The following is a 19910-nucleotide window of genomic DNA, read 5'->3' as shown; positions in this document are numbered from 1 at the left end:
ATTTAAAAAGCCAGGAAAAATTTAGTTAATTCCGCATTCGGGAACACAAAAATCGGGCAAAAAAGTGTTTCATATTTAAACTATACCCGTGTATTTCATCTATCTGATCCGCTGCATGGAACTAAGTGGAACAAAAACAGCGATAGCTCCCGCTAATTGAACTGGAGTAGCTTTCAGACGGAATAGTTTGAAAGTTGAATAAAAACCAGCTAAAACTGCACAATAGCTGTGAAATACAGGCCAGTTGGGAACCGAAAATTTATGATTCCGGTTTTTACTGCAAAAGTTGCGGCAGCGCTTTCAGTTGTAAATCTAATTTTTAAGGTAAGCGTCCACCTTTTGGTATCGTACGCAACGGACGCATCGGATTCAGTATTCTTGTATAGAAATTCACACAAGTGCGTCCATTTCTTCGATGTTTCTCTATACATTTATGAAAATCCATTTGATGCGATAGACCCTTAGCTTCAACTTGTAAAAGCAGTGTATAACAGTGCAGCGATCACAAGATTCGATAGGTACTATTATTTTTTTTACACAAACATATGGAAAAAGAATAGTATCGTCAACTGTCACTGTCAAAATGTAAGGCAAATTTGTCAGTTCCAAAAGTGACATTTGTTTTTTACATAATGTTTGTGTAGATTCGAAAATAGTATCGCTGTGATCGCTGCACAGGTTGTAGTGTGTTAGCGGATAAACATAACTGATCTATGACTTCAAAAGTGCCAAATTAGAAATCGTCACTAACTTTGGAATCGACTTTTTTTTTTGTTTCTGTCACTTATGTTTCTGTTGCAAAGTTACCGTGGTCGTACTCTACTGCTACTTCCTGTGACTGAAATGAGATCCTCCATCATTAATAGTGGTACATTTCGAAGTGGCTCTTCAATTCTAGCCATTGCGAATACAATACAATAGAATTGCAATATTCTTTGAAAAGTCACAAATAACGGTCGCGCAATAACCTAGGGCTTGTTACTCGCATTCATCGAGTGTTGTTTTGATTCTCGAGGACCCGATGAAGGTAGTTATGGAGAGATACAGAACATCTAGTACGGATTTTATTTCTCTAATGAGAATTTCTGAAGTAAGGCAAAAAGTTTATAGGTGCCTACGAGTACTTCTGTAACGAGAAAATCTGAAGCCACCAAATTTAAATTTAGAAAAGGTCAAATCTTTAGATTCTTTTTTTAATAGAGTGTCGCCCTCGCCGTTAATCTTTTAGTTTGACATTTACTAAAATTAAGGTCGGTTTTTACTAAAAGTTAAACGTATTTAGTGCCTTTTTCTCCATAGTCGGTTAGAGCATAACCAGGTATTAGTTGATGACTTTTGACACATCTGTCAAGAATTTTATATGGAGATGATGTATAATTGATTAACCAATACCTGGTCGGTTAGATAACCGACTATGGAGAAATTGGCACTTAGTCGCATGTATAACGTCTGTCAGTTCAGCACAAAAACTATTTAAAATTTTATTTAAAATACATTTCGAGTTAGAGAGAGGTGAAAGTCACCCTAAATTTTGTGCCTTCAGAATCGGAATCAATGTGCACGTATAATTTCGAATGATATCGCTAAAGTATATTTTTTAATCTCAGATACTAAATTGACATATTCTGAACGGTTCATCAACAGTCGATTGTCCCGCGATTAAGTGACGTATCGTTCTGTTGGCGGGACAATCGACTGATAGTGAACCGTTCAGAATCTATCAATTTAGAAAGTATCTGAGATTAAAAAACAGCCTTTAGTTGAGTGGTGTGAAATGTGTCAAGTAAGTTATTCCCACAGCGGGCGAGCGACTCGGGTGACAGATGGCAGCTCAGACGTAATAGTGTCGTAATAGCAAAATTATATTATACTATACTGTTGCTAACTGATATTGATAAAAAAATACTGACTTAAAAAGGAGTAGGAGTATGTTGTAGAATGGTTTTTGACATAATTACGTCCGTTGTTTTAAATTATTTACTATCTCCGAAACGTACAAAATGATGTTATGAAAATGAATTCGACATTTTGCAATGACTTCATTGGTGATTCATTCATCCCTATAATTCTAACAATATGCTTAAGTACCTAATTGAGATAATTATTAACATTAAAAATTCAATTTTACAATAAAAACATGTCCATTTACTATGGCTGTAACATAACCAATACTACACAAAATAATAATAATATATTCTATGATTAAGATGCATCCTTGCATACATTTAGTCACGATCATTCGGATACAGAATTACAAATGTAGGTAAATCATTTATGCAGACAAGTCGGTAATTATTCGCGCACCGCTGAGGGAAATGCTCCTGAACGACGGATATTACTTGTACAGTCAGCAAAAGAGCTACTTTGGCCACCCCAGCACAAACGATTCAATTTTGTAATCCAATGGCGCATTTTTATCAGTCTTATTTGCATGCTTGGAGTCTCTCTGAAAGATCGCATCCGGAACGAAGTAATCCGACAGAGAACTAAAGTCATCGAAATAGCTCACCGAGTTAGTAAGCTTAACTGGCAGTGGGCTGGTCACATCTGTCGAAGAACCGATAACCGATGGGGTAAACGTGTTCTGGAGTGGAGGCCGCGACTAGGCAAACGTAGTGTGGGACGCCCTCCGGCTAGATGGGGTGACGACTTGCGAAAGGTGGCTGGTTATGATTGGATGCGGAAAGCTAAAGATCGCATCCAGTGGCGTGCTTTGGGAGAGGCCTACGTCCAGCAGTGGACTGCTATAGGCTAATGATGATGATTTGCATACAATATGCCGGACGCAGGTATTCTATTCTAAGTACTGGTTTTACTAAAATGATTGTTAGTTTTCTGTCAGAAGTTACCAATGTGATACTCAGTAGCTTCCCATTAAAAGTAATCAAATATTTTTGTGGTAATTAATTAATTAGGTAAGATAATAAATAAATAATAAGTAAGTATAATAAGGTAATAAATATCAGAACTCACGTCAGTAGGCGGCGCACTGAGTGACACTGTACGCCAGAACTGTCACATTGACGCCAGCAATGTACAAACAGATACATGTAGGTACATATTGTAGGCGTTGATTAAACAAATTTCTCTGATAGTCTTCTATTTGCATTGGCTACCTCTTGATAACAGGAGACTTGCATGTTTGCCGCACGAAGTGGCTTTGTCGTAGCGTCGCCGTAGTTATAATTTCAAGTTCGTCAAGGTACGGCCCCAACGGACGCATCGCATTTAGTATTCACTTCATCGGCATCGACACTTTTCCATACATGTATGAAAATCCGTTTCGTCTGATAGGTTGACGCTTACCTTTAAAGATAATAATTTAAAAAAATAAAAAACCGACTTCAAAAAACCACTAAAATGTAAGAAATAATTTAAGGTTTACACAAATTCTACTCGTATGTGACGGTACAAATATACCTAAGGAGGAACTGTTCTTTTTTGATGTTGGTGCGGTGACAAAGTAATCTGAAGAAATATGGCACCAACTTCAAAAAAGAACAGTTCCTCCTTAGGTATATTTGTACTGTCACATACGAGTAGAATTTGTGTAAACCTTAAATTATTTCTTACATTTTAGTGGTTTTTTAAAGTCGGTTTTTTATTTTTTAAAATTATTATTTTATTTTATAGTTTTTAGTTTATTTGCAATAATTTTCAATCAAAAGTAAGGTGCAAATGATACCAAAAAGTCCTACTAATCAATACGAATCATTCAAGCCTAAACACGAAGTAGTTGCTATATACTGTTGAGGAGTTCCCCTGACTGCCTTCCGTTTCCATCATCAGATCAGCTCAAGGTCACCATCATATTTTTTTGTTATAAGAACTATATTTACGTTCTTCATTTCATTAGAATCGGTTAACATGTGCCCAAAATGGAAATTCATACCCTGTTTTTACCCCTTTACCCACCCTTGGGGGTGAGATAAAATTCTGAAAAAAAAATGGGACCACCTGGGAGCTCAATGCAATACAACAAAAAAAGAATTTTCAAAATCGGTCCATAAACGGCAGAGTAATCGGTGAACATACATAAAAAAATATAAAAAAAAAGATCCCGACGAATTGAGAACCTCCTCCTTTTTTTGAAGTCGGTTAAAAAAACATGAATTCCTCTCCGTTTTCAATTAACACAAAAAAGCGTTTGAATAAGTAATTAAATAAAACTCTTGTAATACTTAAACTTTCTGAAATATGTCGCTGGTTATAAAGTTTAAGGTTGAATTTGTTAATTATTATTTACACATAACTTTGCGTTATAATTAACTAATGGACATCCCACAGAATACTTTAGCTACAAAATGTACTGTTTCGTTGGTAAATAATATAAAATTGAAAATTGAAGCTTATTGCGAAGCACAACAGTTGAAAATGTTGTGTAATTCCATCTAGATACATACCTAAAATGAAAACTCATTTAGGTAATGAAATTCCGGTGATTAGAGGGTAATGAAAGCTTTAAATGCCTCTTTACATTTAAAGGCAAACAAAGCGGCGCTTACCTATTATTATTTTTTGCATTATTAAGCGCACTAGGTATCAGAGGTACTAGTTATTATTCTGTGGTATTGGTTAAGTATTTAAATAGGTAGAAACGCCCGCCGAATCCGATATTATTATGATAAATTTACTTTAATTTTAATGTCTACATAGGGTTAGTCCCTCGACTGTGACCTTTAACCTTCACTCCTTGAAGTGGCCTTCACCTTGACCTCGGAATTGTCTCCCACTCCGCTGTCCTTAGAATCCAGCCTTATCCCTGGTGGAAACTACAAGGCGACGTTATTTATCTACTACATGTGCCTGGTGCAGTCGGCTTTATTAGTAGCTTACCACTTTTTTCTATTAATTCATTCCAACATTGACGGTTTTGTTATTTTGACCGTATGCACCAAACATTTGATTCTATTTCGTACTACTTCCATAGTTACACACATATTACATACAAACCTATGAAACCTATTTAATGAATATATTAGAGTGTGATAGAGCGTTTATTTCATATCTTACTCGTATCATCACTAAACAAGAGTTTCTAAACCTACTAAAACAGTTTACGAACCGCACGCTTCTACAAAGTCACGTCGACGATCATTTTACCTACAAAATGGATATCTAATGGGTAGTTGTTGTAATGTGATCCCTGCGCGCGCATCACATAACGGGAACATTGCGTCAAATTCTAAATTTAAATCTAGAAGTGCATGCGGTGTTCTTTTTTCAAATTTGTGCGTTTATGCGTTTTTGTAATGTGAACGTCACATGACACCTGGGAAGAGTTGACGGTTGTTCGTTGAATAATTTTGTACATTTTTAATTGCTGTTTTGGCCATTTTAATTGCTTCATGAATTTGTGATGATGATGTTTTTAATTAAAACGCGAGCTATTTTTAGTTGTTTACGCATAGGGAGGGACCTTCTTTTATAAGCACCATTAAGAAAGTTATGGTAGATATATTTATGTACTAATATAGCATTCGTGCGTTATCAAAACGTTCTTTAAGTTATTGTTAATAGACGTTAGAAATTATATCCATGATAAGCACATGGATTCAAATAAAATTCTCCCACAATTCTATATAAGGTTTTTTTTTAACTTAGCTGGTTGCATGGTTCATTATACTATAATAAATACTCTGAAATGTAAGTTTTGAAAGTGTAACGACTACATATAAAATTAGTGCAATTTTTTCTACTTTACTGGGCAATAATATTAGTATGTTTTATTTTTGAAAAAAAAAATACAACAGGCAATGTTAATTTTTATTGAAAATACCTTTAGTTCTTTTTACTTTAAAAGCCAATTTAATTGTTGATATTGTAGTAGAGGAAAGTTTTCCAATCGCTACCAAAGATAACGTCAACGAATAATTTAACTCAACTTTAGATAACAAACTCGGATTAGAAATATTCTATCAATAATTTGTCTGAAATTTCAGAAACATTAATTAAAAGTTATCCGCCAGATACGTATCATGAAAATTAAAAGTAACTTTTAAAGAAATATCGTTCGCTTAAAAAGTTTGGTTTCAATTAAACAAAGTTTTAATTTTCAAGTAATCAGCGTCGTGAAATACTATATTGTTAGACGGTTTATAAATAATTATTTAATTATGGTTTCGGATAAAACTTTTATTTAAAAATACGGTTTTAAATAAATCCATAAAGATATTATTTTAAACAAACATTCTTAACAATGTCGGTCTAGGTTTAAAGAAATAGTATTTTAAAAAAGTCCTACCATTCAATGCTGAATGTGGCATCTTATTAAACAGATATAATATATTAAATTTTACTTCGTTCTGTGTTATTTTGGACTGACAACTCTGTGAGCGCACTCTCTCTCATCTTTGCTGAATTGAGATAGGGTTGCCGTCGAAAATAACACACAACGAAGCGAAAGAAATCTGTTTTATTTGATGCAATTTTCAGTCGATAGTCGCTTTTCGTGCATCAGTGATTCAGTGGTGACAGACTGGTGACAGACGGGTGACAGAGTGGTGACATGACCTCAAGATGACGTCACTGGGGATCCCCACGGAGGCTCCCATACATACGCTGCTATACACCTCGGCTTACCCGCAGAAGACTACCAAAGTTGCACCGAAAAAGGTACGTATTTCGACTGGGTGCATTTTATCTCGAACCCGCCTTCCCAGCGTGGAGGTTATGGCAGTAACCAAACCATCCAGTCTTAGTTTGACTTCCACCAAACATTTACTGTCAGTTTCTATAACTCTATCTATCCATAACTGCTAGTTACTTTCATACAATTTTGACATAATCAAAAGTAACAATCTGTCAAAATCGTATGAAAGTAACTACCAGTTATGGATAGATAGAGGTATAGAAACTGGCAGTTAACCGTCATTAAACGTATTGCCCGCTTGCTTTGACAACATAGTGACAGAGCAAAACAGCAATGGATTTAAATAAGTTTAAATGTTTGATGCAAGTTACCCGTAAAAAACATTTAAAACATTTAAACATTTATTTATAAAAACCATTTATTTACAAAAAATACTTAATTTCATGAGCACTGTCCTCTGAACTAGAAAACTCTGTATTTCAGAGGATAGTTCAAACATGTCCTTATTAGAGCTATGTGTGTCAGAGTGTATTTTTTTGGTTAACAATCCCTTACTAACCTACCGGTTAGGTTATTGTAGCGCTTAAGTGCCTGTGTCACTATGTCTGGATAAAAGTTATCTCTTACCTAAAGCCTGCTGGCAAACAATAAATAATACAGCAAAACCAGCGCAGCCATTATATTTCAAAGGTGCAAAGACAGACAAACACGTAGTATTTCGATGCCTGTACCAGAATATTTTGACATCCGACCCCACTTACTTTATGTTTTTATTTTACTTATTTTTATTTGTTTTACCTTGAAATTATGCGGTTATCCTAATGCAAGATTTTATGGCATATTTATGAGTGTAATAAAATTGAGGATGAAAAATTTTCCGATTACCGCATGGCGGGTAGCTACCGATTACCGATCCAGTACCGCGTACATACATAGCATAAAATAGGTAATGTGCTTTATCCTAACTAATATTATAAATGCCAAAGTGACTTTGTCTATCTGTCTGTCTGTCTGTTACTCTTTCACGCCAAAACTACTGAACGTTTTTGAATGAAATTTGGTATACATGGTCTAGACATCTGAGAAAGAACATAGGCTACTTTTTATCCCAAAACTCCCACGGGAAAACTTTTTAAGGCGAAGCGAATCTCGCGGGAACAGCTAGTTTATCATTATATTGTTCAGTACTTTGGGCCAAGTATAACTCCCGAAATTCCCACGGGAAACCCTTACAGTAACGAAAAAGTAAGCTCCTTTCGCCATAAAAAATAATAGGTCTTGCGGAAATTATGGTTCCAATTTTATCTGCAGACGCTCGTAAATAATTAGTAATTAACACTGCTTGATGTGTACAATACATTTAATTACCCTTCTTAATTATAAGTATAATAAAACACGATAACGTTTTAATTTTTCCAGAGGACATCATTTAAATTTTTCATATCGTATGTACACGAGACTCTATTGAAGTAGCATTCAGAACCATAAGTACCTGAAAAAAAACCTAATCTGTTGAAATCTTTGAAAACAACTCTTATCCCAAACGTAGAAACGGTTAGTATCGGTCGGCAATGTTACTCTGTATGTGTATAATGTAGTGGAGGTTAATATAACATATAGCTAAAAAACATAGCAAGTGATTTGCTCGCAACGAATAGCATTCGCTTTATGAACGCGCAAATGCTGCTATAGTTATAACGCGACGCGCCCTCGCGATCTTAGCTCGCAAAATTGGACAGCGTCTGCCCGCGGCCGTTGCCACGACGCTACTGCTAGAAAAAGTCTGCTGTAAAATAGCTCGCTATTTTGCGGAGCCGCGACTGGCCGCGAGACGTGGCGCGCGATAACCGCGCAGGCGATATTCACTGCTTTGTAGCGTCTCGCTCTCTCAACGGTGCAACGTTGCGCGACTCGCGTGTGAGAGAGCGAGACGCTGCGAAGCTGCAAGCTTCACTACGCAATAGCGCTCCGCTATCTGCTGAAATTAGCTTCGCAGTAGCGATTTGGCAACGGCCACGGGTGGCCGCTATGCTAATTGTCCCTCGCGCAACGTTACGAATTACGATCGCGTTGTTTGTTTTGTTGCATTTGCGTGCTGTAAATAAATATTTGTAAATATACATAATAATAAATAGTTTAAATAGTAACGTATTAAAATAGGTATAGTGTTTATTTAGGTTTAGTGTAAAATTGTAAATAAATAGTGTTTGTGTAAGTGTAAATAGGTACTTTCTAACGGACAATTTGGTTCTGAGGACAATTTCGTATTTTAAATGTTTTGTGATTGTGTGTGATTGAACTTTGACTGGACAATTTACCTATCTTTACTTTACGTGTGTTTTCGTAAGTGGATGAAACTTTGAACGGTGAGTCAACTGCAACCTATACCTGGTTCGTCGCGTGATGTTGAAATTGTTGTTGGTGAAGGATAAGCATGTGGTGACTCTGCTCCTGTGGGTTCTGCAGGTTCTGCTGGTAGTGGGTCTGGGACACTAACACAGTTAGGACAAGTTCAAAGAGTTATGCATGCATATTTACCAAAAAAAATTAAGCCTGACGAGAAAATTCATCATCATCAATTTTTTTTTGCTCTTCTATATCGTTATAACGTAGCGGATTAAATAACCTGCTATAAATGTGTAACATAGCGTCTGTAGCGTGTTATCAAAATGTAGCCGTTTTTCCCACCACTAGTATAATGTACCTTATTAATAGTTTTATTGAGAGCTCACCCTTATCTCGACTACCGGAGCTACTGTACTGGAGGGTTTCTCTAGCTATACAAAAAACGTAAACTGTCATACAATCGGCACGTTTAATGCCGGGAGGTACAGTCGCGGTTAGCGCAGCAGCCTCCGAAACTTACTGTGCTACCACAAAAAACTTTAAACACTAATTAACGAGTGTTTAAAACGAAATTTGACAGATTTTGTAGGCGTTTGACAGCTCTAAATGTCTGCTAAACACTGTCTAAGTTTTTGTGGTAAGGCCCTTAGTTTTTTATAAGCTAGAGAGAACCTCCCGAACTCGGTAAGTGTGCGTAAGATTCTAGCAATTCAAATATGAAATGGGACGAGGTGAATTATTTACGTATTACGTTACTTTCGGTTACATTTAAATCGAAAGAGTTGCTAAGAGTGCACAGACAGAGGCGGTCGTGTGTTGGTGTGCGTGCGCGTGCCTATGTGTGTGTGCGTGTCTTGTTCAATTACTTACTGAGGAATTTCAATATTTGCGCGAAGTTTAATTGTTTTGAACAATGGAATTATTATTATCAAATGAAATTATTTACTTTCATAAAGTCTCGCAAGTGGGACAGCGAAACAGTGAGAGTAATAGACTAATGGCTGACTAATTTTAACTAGAACTAGACTCAAGTAAAAGTGTTGAGTAAATGGTTAATTTTTAATTTACAGACTCACATTTCTTATATCAAATTCCGTGAAAGCAGACGTTATGACGTTTTCTCTACTGCTTTTGTTTTTTGTTGTTGTAGTGTACTAAGTATTTTATATTAACCGCCTTTTAACGGTAATCTGTTATTTTTAATGACCATAATAGATATTTAGTTGTCTATCAAGTGTTCAGAACATGTTATAGTAATCAGTGAATGGTTATTTAAAAATAGATTTAAATTTTGATAATTTATACCTAATAGTGTTGTGTTGTGTCGTATAGTGATTTACTTTTATAATGAAAGGATTTCTGACAAAAACCAAGGTGGAGGAAATAGTTTTAAAGCCATCAGACCTCTTTGATGTTCAGGTAAATTAAATATTTATTATTATTATTAAATTTATCATCTCGCAGTTCACTACCGTATCACCACCGACATATTAGTAATCAATAACAATCAATAGCAATCAATCCTGTCAAACATCAGTCAGATCCATACAAGTTACGTTAGATTTGACAGGCGAGCGACGCTGCTTATGGATTGTTAATTGCTAAGGTGGTGGTAGCCCCACAATTCAATTCAGCCTGAATGCTTCTTTGAGGAATGGTATAGGTACTTCAATACTGTACGGTGTTTTGTACCAATATAGAAATTAACATTAAAAACAACAATCGTACTTACTAAAAGGCGGCCTTATTGCTTAAACTCAGTGCAAATACGGAGGTGTCCATCTTCGTACACTTCTTTCTTACACAAGCTTGTATTGACATTCCATTAGTGCGAGACAAACAAGCAGTCGGCCGTCCTTTACACACCAGTGTTAATGCTGTGAGAGTGAATGAGACAGACACACATGCATGTTGGTTGCGGAGATTGCATCCGTTTTCCAATACTTAGGGTGCTTTTCCACCAGACATGTGCTATGCAGCTCAGCAGCTGTGCCATGAAAGATATCCGTTTCCACTAGTGTTGTAGAATGTGCATTCAGACGGTCGAATGGCGTAGTGGTCAGGGCCCCTGACTGCTATGCCGAAGGTCCCGGATTCGATTCCCAGCTGGGGCAGATATTTGTTTATAGACAAATATTCGTACTCGGTCTTGGGTGTTAATATTTATATTTAATATGTATGTATCTATATATTTGTTGTAGATATATCAGCTGTCCGATACCCATATCACAGGCTCTGCCTAGTTTGGGGTTGGATGGCCGTGTGTGAGATGTCCCTACATATTATTATTATTACATATATTATATGGACTAAGCAGGGTACACAGGGTGAATGATTGGTGGATATCAAACGAGTTTATAGCAACGTAGCATAACATATCTCTGGTGGAAAAGCACCTTTAGCTGAACGGCTTAGCGGCTTGCATGGGAGGGGAGGAAATCACTCTGGGATTAGTGCCTGCCGTTGGTGCTGCGCATAACGAACGATTCATTTTACTTACTTATCGATAACTTGATTGTGAATTAAGGCATTATTGTAAAAACCAATAACAAACCATATTTTCTGATAGAAAAAATATTTTTTTGTCGATTTAAAGGTTTCTCTATTATTTTTAAATACCTATGTATTTCTTTATACCATTTTGGTGTTTGGAAAAGTGGTGTTGTGAGACGGAAGAGGGTGACTAATAAGATAGAACAATTTCACGGAGCGGTTAAGTTACTCGTAATTCTGGTTCCGAACCAATATGCATGATTTATTTTATTTTACGCGGTTTCTTTTTAATTTGTGATTCTTTTTTTGTAGTTAGCACAGATAGCATAATATGAAATAATAGACATAGCAATATAAGACCAGTCACCAGGTTCTCTAGGCTATTGTATGTAAAAGTTAATAGCAAAATTTTATCCTCCTAAAATAATTGTGCAAGAATCCAAACGAACTCGGGCACCATTGCATCCTGATAAAATCTTTATAGCAATAAGGATCACTGGTGTGATTGTAATACCGTGATGAGCAAAACCCTGCCCATGTAATTACGGTCAGCTTCAATACTAAGTGCCAGTTTCTCCATAGTCGGTTATCTAACCGACCAGGAATTGGTTAATCAACTATACGTCATCTCCATTTAAAATTCTTGACAGATCTGTCAAAAGTCAGCCACTAATACCTGGTTATGCTCTAACCGACTGTGGAGAAATTGGAACTTATACTATAAGATCAATTAGGTCTAATTCATAAAATACAAGGTATGTGACTTGTGACGTATGTTGTTTAGAGATAGATGTGTAGTTAGATCTATGAGAGATAGTATTCCAAAATTTATATGGAATGCACCGTACTACACCACATGCTACAGTTCTAACCTTATCTTTACTTAGGGCGCCTTCAAATTAGTCGCTAAGAGTCGCGCGACTGCAGCGCTGCTGCAGCGCTGCAGCCTCGCTGCTGTCTAAATTCCATATAAATTATTAACGCGCGACTGCAGCGCTGCTGCGGCGCAGCAGTCGCGTATCTTTTAAATTACAAAATTTATATGGATTTTGACAGCAGCGCGGCTGCAGCGCTGCAGCAGCGCTGCAGTCGCGCGACACTTAGCGACTAATTTGAAGGCGCCCTTATAGCTCTTATAGTATATATAGCTTTTATATGCTATCTTCATAGAATTGTTGGCCACGTGACTTTTTACTATTGGCAGTAGATTTCTTTTTTCACGAATTTCCATAAGTTGTTAAACAAAAGTTATTATTTTTTTTATACAATAACTCTCAATGTATTTTTTTTTTACATTTCTGAAACACCTTTTTTAATCTACCAAGTAAGTTAATCTTTTCTAACCGATGAATTTTTTACAGCTTCCATTTTAGTATTTCACGGACCTCCGTTGTAAACCCCAGATTTCGTTAGCAAGTACTGATAGCAAAAAATTAAAAACATGTTTTAGTACTTACAGTTCTTTATTTATATCTTTTTGTTTCTATATTTATGGGAAATCAATCCGTTTATTGTTTTTGAAAAGGTTACAAACACACATTTGAATACAATACAGTTCTTTTCCACAAAATATAGTTTAGTTTAGGTCATGATTATTTAAAGATCATGTTTATAACTGCACATAAATACCGTAAAATAAAGCTTCCTAATACAAAAATAGGTATAATATAATTAATTAAAAAAACATTAAAGCTGCTGGCCGTGCCACGCGCGCGCACCAAACTGCTGCGGGACGCCCCGCTCACCCGCGCCCTCCGCGTTCTCAACTGTATCTCAGAGACGGTTGACATATTTTGTTGTTCTCTGAACGAATTTACTAAAACTGCACAGTCGGCTTTATGCTACAATGATAAATTAAGGAAAAATATTTTTTATAACATGTAATGAAATGTTTGTGTGAAAATTGCTATGTTGCTTTTAGATTTATTTTATTGATTAGGTGTAATTTTTATTGTATTATTGTGTATGTGATTTGTCATTGTTAAAATTAATTAATTATAATAAAATTGAGCTTGCTATCGAATTAGGTTACTCTGTAATGATAGTATAAGTTTTATACTACCATTGATCCAAATAAAGCGTATGATAGTTTCTTAAATATATTTATGCTGCTGTATAATCTATGTTTTCCAAAACTATTAGTAAAAATGAATGTCAAAACAAAACAGAAATGGATGTCTAAAGGCATAAAAACATGCAGCATGAAACAAAGAAAATTACTTTGGCAATGTCGACTACACCCCAATAATGTAAATAAATCCAATCTAAAAAAATATTCAGCTAGGCTTAAAAAAATTATTAAGTTAACCAAAAAAGCTCAAAATTGTAATTTTATTGATACTTCTGAAAATAAATGTAGAGCAACCTGGCAGATTATAAATAACAACAAAAATAACTTTCCCAAAGAACCAATTGCAAAAATTTATGAGAATAATAAACCGATTACGGATCCGCAGCAGATAGCAAACGCATTTAATGACTATTTTATAAATCAAATTTCAAACGAAACTGACACAAAAAGTATTTCAGGACATAATATTGATAATAATTCTAATAAATTTCATTTTAATATTGAATCATCAGTTAATTCTATATTTATGACACCAGCTCAACCTTTTGACATTTTTAAAATCATAAAAAATATGAAGAACACAAATAGTGTAGGCTATGACGAAATAAGTACCAAGGTCATTAAATCTGTCGCCGAAATAATTGCACCCATTCTTTGCCACATAATCAATCTGTGCATAGATAGTGGCATTTTCCCAGAAAGGCTAAAACCAATTATAATAAAACCATTTTTTAAAAAAGAAGACAGACATCAAATGAAATATTACAGACCCATAGCTCTAATTTCAGTAATTTCAAAAATCTTTGAAAAATACTTCTACAATATTATATACTCGTACTTAGATAAAAATAAAATATTAGTTAGAGAACAGTACGGATTTAGAAAAAATAAAACTATCAATATGGCAATATTTGAAATGCTCAATATAGTCATGCAAAGTGTAGACAATAGGAATCCGATTTGTGCATTATATATGGATATGTCTAAGGCATTTGATTGTGTAGACCATAAAACCCTTTTAGCCAAACTTAATCTTTATGGTATACGAGGAAATACCCTAAAGTTATTAAAATCATATTTAGAAGATCGCAAACAATACACGGAAATAACTAGGATATGCCATTCGACAAAAACAGAAATGGTATATTTATCAAAAGCCCGTCGAGTTGTATATGGAGTACCTCAAGGTAGCGTACTAGGACCGCTTTTATTTCTAATCTATATTAATGACATGCCAAAATATATACGATTCCCAATGATATTATTTGCAGATGACAGCACAGCTATAATTGAGTATGAACATGATAATAATTACGAAAAAAATATAAACAACACTCTATCTCAGATCATAAACTCAAACTCAAAACTCAAATTTTTTTATTCATCGTACAAATATAAAATTTTCTGATGAACGTCAATTTTTACAAATTACTCTCCGTTCGGATAAGGGGGGCTCTTTCTGTCTAAGGAGAAGAACGGAGGCAAGAAACTCCTGAGCCATCTTTTCAAAAAAAGACTTAAAACTAGTTGGTATACAATACATATAAGCTTAATAATTATTATTATAATAATATGAGCAGAGCTAACTACTTATCACAGCCATGCATTAACGTCATCTAAGTAATCATCAATTTTATAATAAGCTTTTTTACTGAGTTTCTCTTTAATGTAACACTTAAACTTATTCTCTGGCATTTGAGCAACTTCTGCTGGAAGCTTATTATAAAATCTAATACAGTACCCTAAAAACGATTTATTAACTTTCGCCAGACGCATCGCTGGAAAAGCCAGCTTATGCTTGTTCCTAGTATTAATGTCATGATTACTGCCAATTGTATCTAAAGTTGAAATATTCTTTCGTACATACATTAAATTGGAAAAAATGAACTGACATGGAACTGTAAGGATGTTAATTTCTTTAAATAGTTCTCTCAATGAATCCCTGGAACCAAGTTTGTATATAGAGCGGATGGCTCTTTTCTGTAATACAAATATAGTTTCAATATCAGCTGCTCTACCCCAAAGCAAAATGCCATACGATAATAAGCTGTGGAAATAACTAAAGTAAACTAATCTGGCGGTTTCAACGTCGGTCAGCTGTCAAATTTTCCGTACAGCAAAAGCTGCGGAGCTCAACCTTCCAGACAATTTTTCAATGTGAGGTCCCCACTGTAACTTTGAGTCTATAGTCATCCCAAGAAAGACAGTATCATTAACTAGGTCCAATTTATTCCCATCTAGAATAATGTTAGTATCGCATTGTCTAACATTCGGCAGTGTAAATTTAATACATTTCGTTTTCTTAGAATTCAATAGAAGATTATTAACGGTAAACCAATCGTGTATGTCAGATAGAATTGAATTAATTTCATTAAAATTATTTTTTCTTCTTTTAACTTTAAAAAGCAAAGAAGTATCGTCAGCAAATAAAACTATATTAGTCAATTTTTCAACCATAAAAGGCAAGTCATTAATATAAATGAGGAATAAAAATGGTCCTAGAATAGATCCTTGAGGGACGCCTATTTTTACATGAGCCCCCTGTGATTTAGTATTGTTAATATCGACCCTTTGTTGTCTCTTGTCTAAATATGAAGATATCAAATCTAAAGCCTTTCCTCCTATTCCATAGTATCTAAGTTTCGAAATTAAAGTCTGATGGTCTACACAATCAAACGCCTTCGACAGATCACAGAAGACTCCAATAGCATCGTGATGGTCTTCCCAGGCGTCAAATATGTGCTTAATCAACGCAGTACCGGCATCGGCTGTTGATTTGCCTTTTGTAAAACCATACTGCTGGCTATGAAACAATCGAGCATCATTGAAATGCAAAAGCATCTGACTGAGTATGACCCTCTCAAATATTTTACTCAAAACTGGAAGAACCGAGACAGGCCTGAAATTTGCAGGGTCCTCCATATCCCCACTTTTGAACAGAGGTATAATTTTACTAAATTTCATAAGATCTGGGAACACACCTTCAGCGATACATTTATTAAAGATGTTAGCCAAAATTGGGGCGATTTTATTAATAATAGAAAGAATACAAATTTAACTGACATTCCCCACAAGTCTTCAGTTTTCTTCATATTTAATGACTTAAATGTTTTTATAATAGTTAATGTATTAATATATCTGAATTTAAATTCCTTATCGGTTGAAGGTGCGTTCTCCTTCGTCAGGGTTTCAGCTGCTGCAGCCGAAGAATCCAGGTTACACGTAGTCTCTAAAGGAATGTTCGTAAAAAACTCTTCAAAGACCCTCGCCACCGCATCATTCGATGTTATAATGTCATTGCCTACCTTCAAAGATAAATTTGTCTCGCGTGTTCGATTCTTCCCCGTTTCGTTATTAATAATAGTCCAAACGGCCTTAGATTTGTTAGCAGAGTCTTTAATCTTGTTATTAATAAAAATTGTCTTCGCACAGTGACAGACACATTTATACATCTTGCTATATTTCTTCACATAAGATTGAAAGTCAGGTCGGAGTATGAATGTTTTCATCTCATACAGATCATATAATGTCGCCCTGCTTTTGCGAATACCCTCTGTAGCCCAGTCACAAAATTTAATTTTATTGTCAATCAAAACTTCCTTCGTTTCAAAATTACTCTCAAACTCATCAGCTATTATCTTAAACAAGTTACTATACATCTCATTAGAATTGCAATCTAATTTAACATTCGGAAGTTTTTCGTCTAGTTTCTTCAAGTAATTGTCAATTTTCTTTGTAGTAATCGGTCTGCATCTCACCTTAGTTTTATTTGTCTTGTCAGTGTTTACTAAGGTAATGGTCTGCCCACTGTGGTCTGACCTCAGACAATTAATCACACTACTGTCTTTAAACTCACAGTTACAGAATATGTTATCTAGACAAGTGGCTGACGTGGGTGTAATTCTAGTTGGTTCCAGAAAAACATTAAAAAGATTAAATGATTTAAAAAGTAACAACAATTTCGACCTATTAGGAGAGTCACCTAATAGGTCAACATTAAAGTCACCACACACTATTACTTCCTTTTTACTATTGGAAGCTAACCTTAGAACATCCTCCATGACAGTCTCAAAGGTAATAAAATCACCAGTAGGTGGCCTGTAGGTACATACTATTATATACTTATTAAGCTCTGCACATGAAATTTCTATATGGTGTTTAACAGAAAGAGCAACTATATCCTTTCGTTCTTTACATTTACAATTTTCTTTAAGAAATATAAGTGACCCACCATGCTCGTTGATATTTCTGTTAAAACAGCTTATAAGTTTGTAATTTTTTAATTGGAACATCATTTTATTCTCGTCTAACCAATGTTCTGTGATACATAAACAATCAATGTTAAATTTTTCCGAAAATAGTTCTATTTCTAACAATTTAGAAGAAATACTCTGAATATTCTGATGTACCAATTTAAATTCATTCTTAAATGTCTTGTCCTTCGATAGTTTTGAGCCGAGAGAGCAGTGAACTGAATCAATCTTTATATCAACGCTATGATGCTCTCCCGTTGTCTGAAAATCTAATTTAAATCTACTGTACTATTTTCAGTATTACTACTGACGGTGTCAATAGGGACACAAGTTTTCTTCGTTATAATGCTTATAACTGAGTTAATAAGAGGAGCTACTTCTGTAGCTAAACGTCGTTTCTGATTTAAGGACAGAAATAAACTGTCCCAGGTCAACTTAAAATTATCTACATACAAATTAGTATCAAAGAAATTGATACAGTCAGATTTATAACACGCATTGTACATATTTTTATTTAGGCTACATGTCATATAATTGTATTTGTCAGGCAGTGTGCAAGAATAAGGAAAATACATAGAATGGCTAAGAACAAATAACCTCAAAGCAAATCTTGAAAAAACCAAATTAATGCAATTTCATCAACGAGTAGCCTGTCCAGACTTAAATATCAAACATGACAACATAAACATTGAACAAGTATTAGAGACTAAATTCCTAGGACTACATATTGATAACAAACTTACATGGAAAAAACAAGCTCAAGAAATCTGCACAAAACTTAGTAAATTTGCCTACATGTTATTCAAACTCAACAAAGTAGTAAAAACTGATTCCCTTTTAACAGCTTACCATGGGTATGTTGCATCAGCGCTACGATATGGTATAATTTTCTGGGGCAACTGTACTGACCGTGAATCAATATTTAAGGCACAAAAACGGTGTATAAGAGCCATGTTTAATTTAAAAACTACAGATAGCTGTAAGCAACTGTTTAAAAAACACAAAATACTGACTCTGCCATCGCTCTACATCTATGAAGTAGCCATATTTGTGAAAAACAATGAACATCTTTTTGTCCATGCACATGATATCCATGATAGAAATCTACGGAACAGGAACAGGCTATGCTCACACCAAAGCAATACTGCTCTACTGAGCAAAAGTGTATTATGTATGGCACCAAAGATATATAATAAAATACCAATAAATATAAAAAATTCTGACATTATTGTTTTTAAAAACCAACTCTTTAATCTTCTAGTAAAAGGATGTTTTTACCATATTAATGATTTTCTTCATGATAATTCTGAATAACTACCTATAATCTGCTATGTTTCTGATTGAATTTATTATTTTAATTGCAAAATTGACATGGTATGATTTGAATTATTTGATTGATTTTATTGAATTTATTATATTAATTGTAAAATGTACATGGTATTATTGGAATTATTTATGACATATTTAAATTTATAATTTTTAATTATGTTATTAATGATTATGATTTGTTATTATTTTTTTAAGGGGAAATTTTTGTTTGTGTGAAATTTTAACAATGCATGCTGTAAATAGACACAGTCCACTTTAATATTGACTAAATTTAAAAACTAAAATTTGTACGTCCATTATAGGACAGAACATAGCGTACTTAATATAAGCCCACCAACCTGTAAAACCTATGTTTCACAAATAAATGATTCTATTCTATTCTATTCTATAAAAATAAATAAATAAATAATGAAGATTTTAGTAATGAATAAATGACTATTATTGTTTAATTAATTATCTTTATTTTACCTTAGGACAGGCAGTTATTTGTTCAATCCTTACCTAACACGAAGGAGGTTAAACAATATTTATGATACCTACATATAGGTTAGTTCATTTTGCTGACCTTACTTCCTTCGTGGATTGAAATACTAAATTTTCGGTCAGGTTGTATCTTTTTTGTATGTTTTTGGGGGCACTTTAAAAAGAGATAGCAGATGTTTTAAGAAAATTCGAGTAAAAAAGTACTTTTTCAGAACATTTTGTTTTTCCATTTTGATAAACAACGAAACAAATTATTTAGAGCAGACATTTGCTATCAGTGAGTGTAAGCAGTTCGCTCGTTAAACCAACCCCAGTGTATTGGGAAAACCACTGTTTTCTCTGT

General features: G+C 34.5%; 1 protein-coding gene across 23 annotated transcripts in view; it reads left to right on the top strand.

The window, feature by feature from the left end:
• The window catches only part of LOC105380372 (transient receptor potential cation channel trpm), a 180956-nt gene that overhangs the window by 20588 nt on the left and 140458 nt on the right, over positions 1–19910 (top strand). Inside the window, exons 1-2 of one of the 23 annotated variants that reach the window (XM_048627606.1) lie at positions 5128–5288; positions 6436–6615. The exons of 21 other annotated variants lie outside the window; for them this stretch is intronic. In XM_048627606.1, coding sequence (XP_048483563.1) covers positions 6520–6615 — 96 coding nt within the window. In that variant the 5' untranslated portion in view covers positions 5128–5288; positions 6436–6519. Of the gene's footprint in view, positions 1–5127; positions 5292–6435; positions 6616–19910 lie in introns of those variants that run through there. One more of the 23 variants, XM_048627607.1, reaches the window with a different exon arrangement.

This window comes from Plutella xylostella, chromosome 19 (genome assembly GCF_932276165.1).
Source record: "Plutella xylostella chromosome 19, ilPluXylo3.1, whole genome shotgun sequence".
Classification (NCBI taxonomy): Eukaryota; Metazoa; Arthropoda; class Insecta; order Lepidoptera; family Plutellidae; genus Plutella; species Plutella xylostella.
This window is presented reverse-complemented; position numbering and strand designations above follow the sequence as displayed.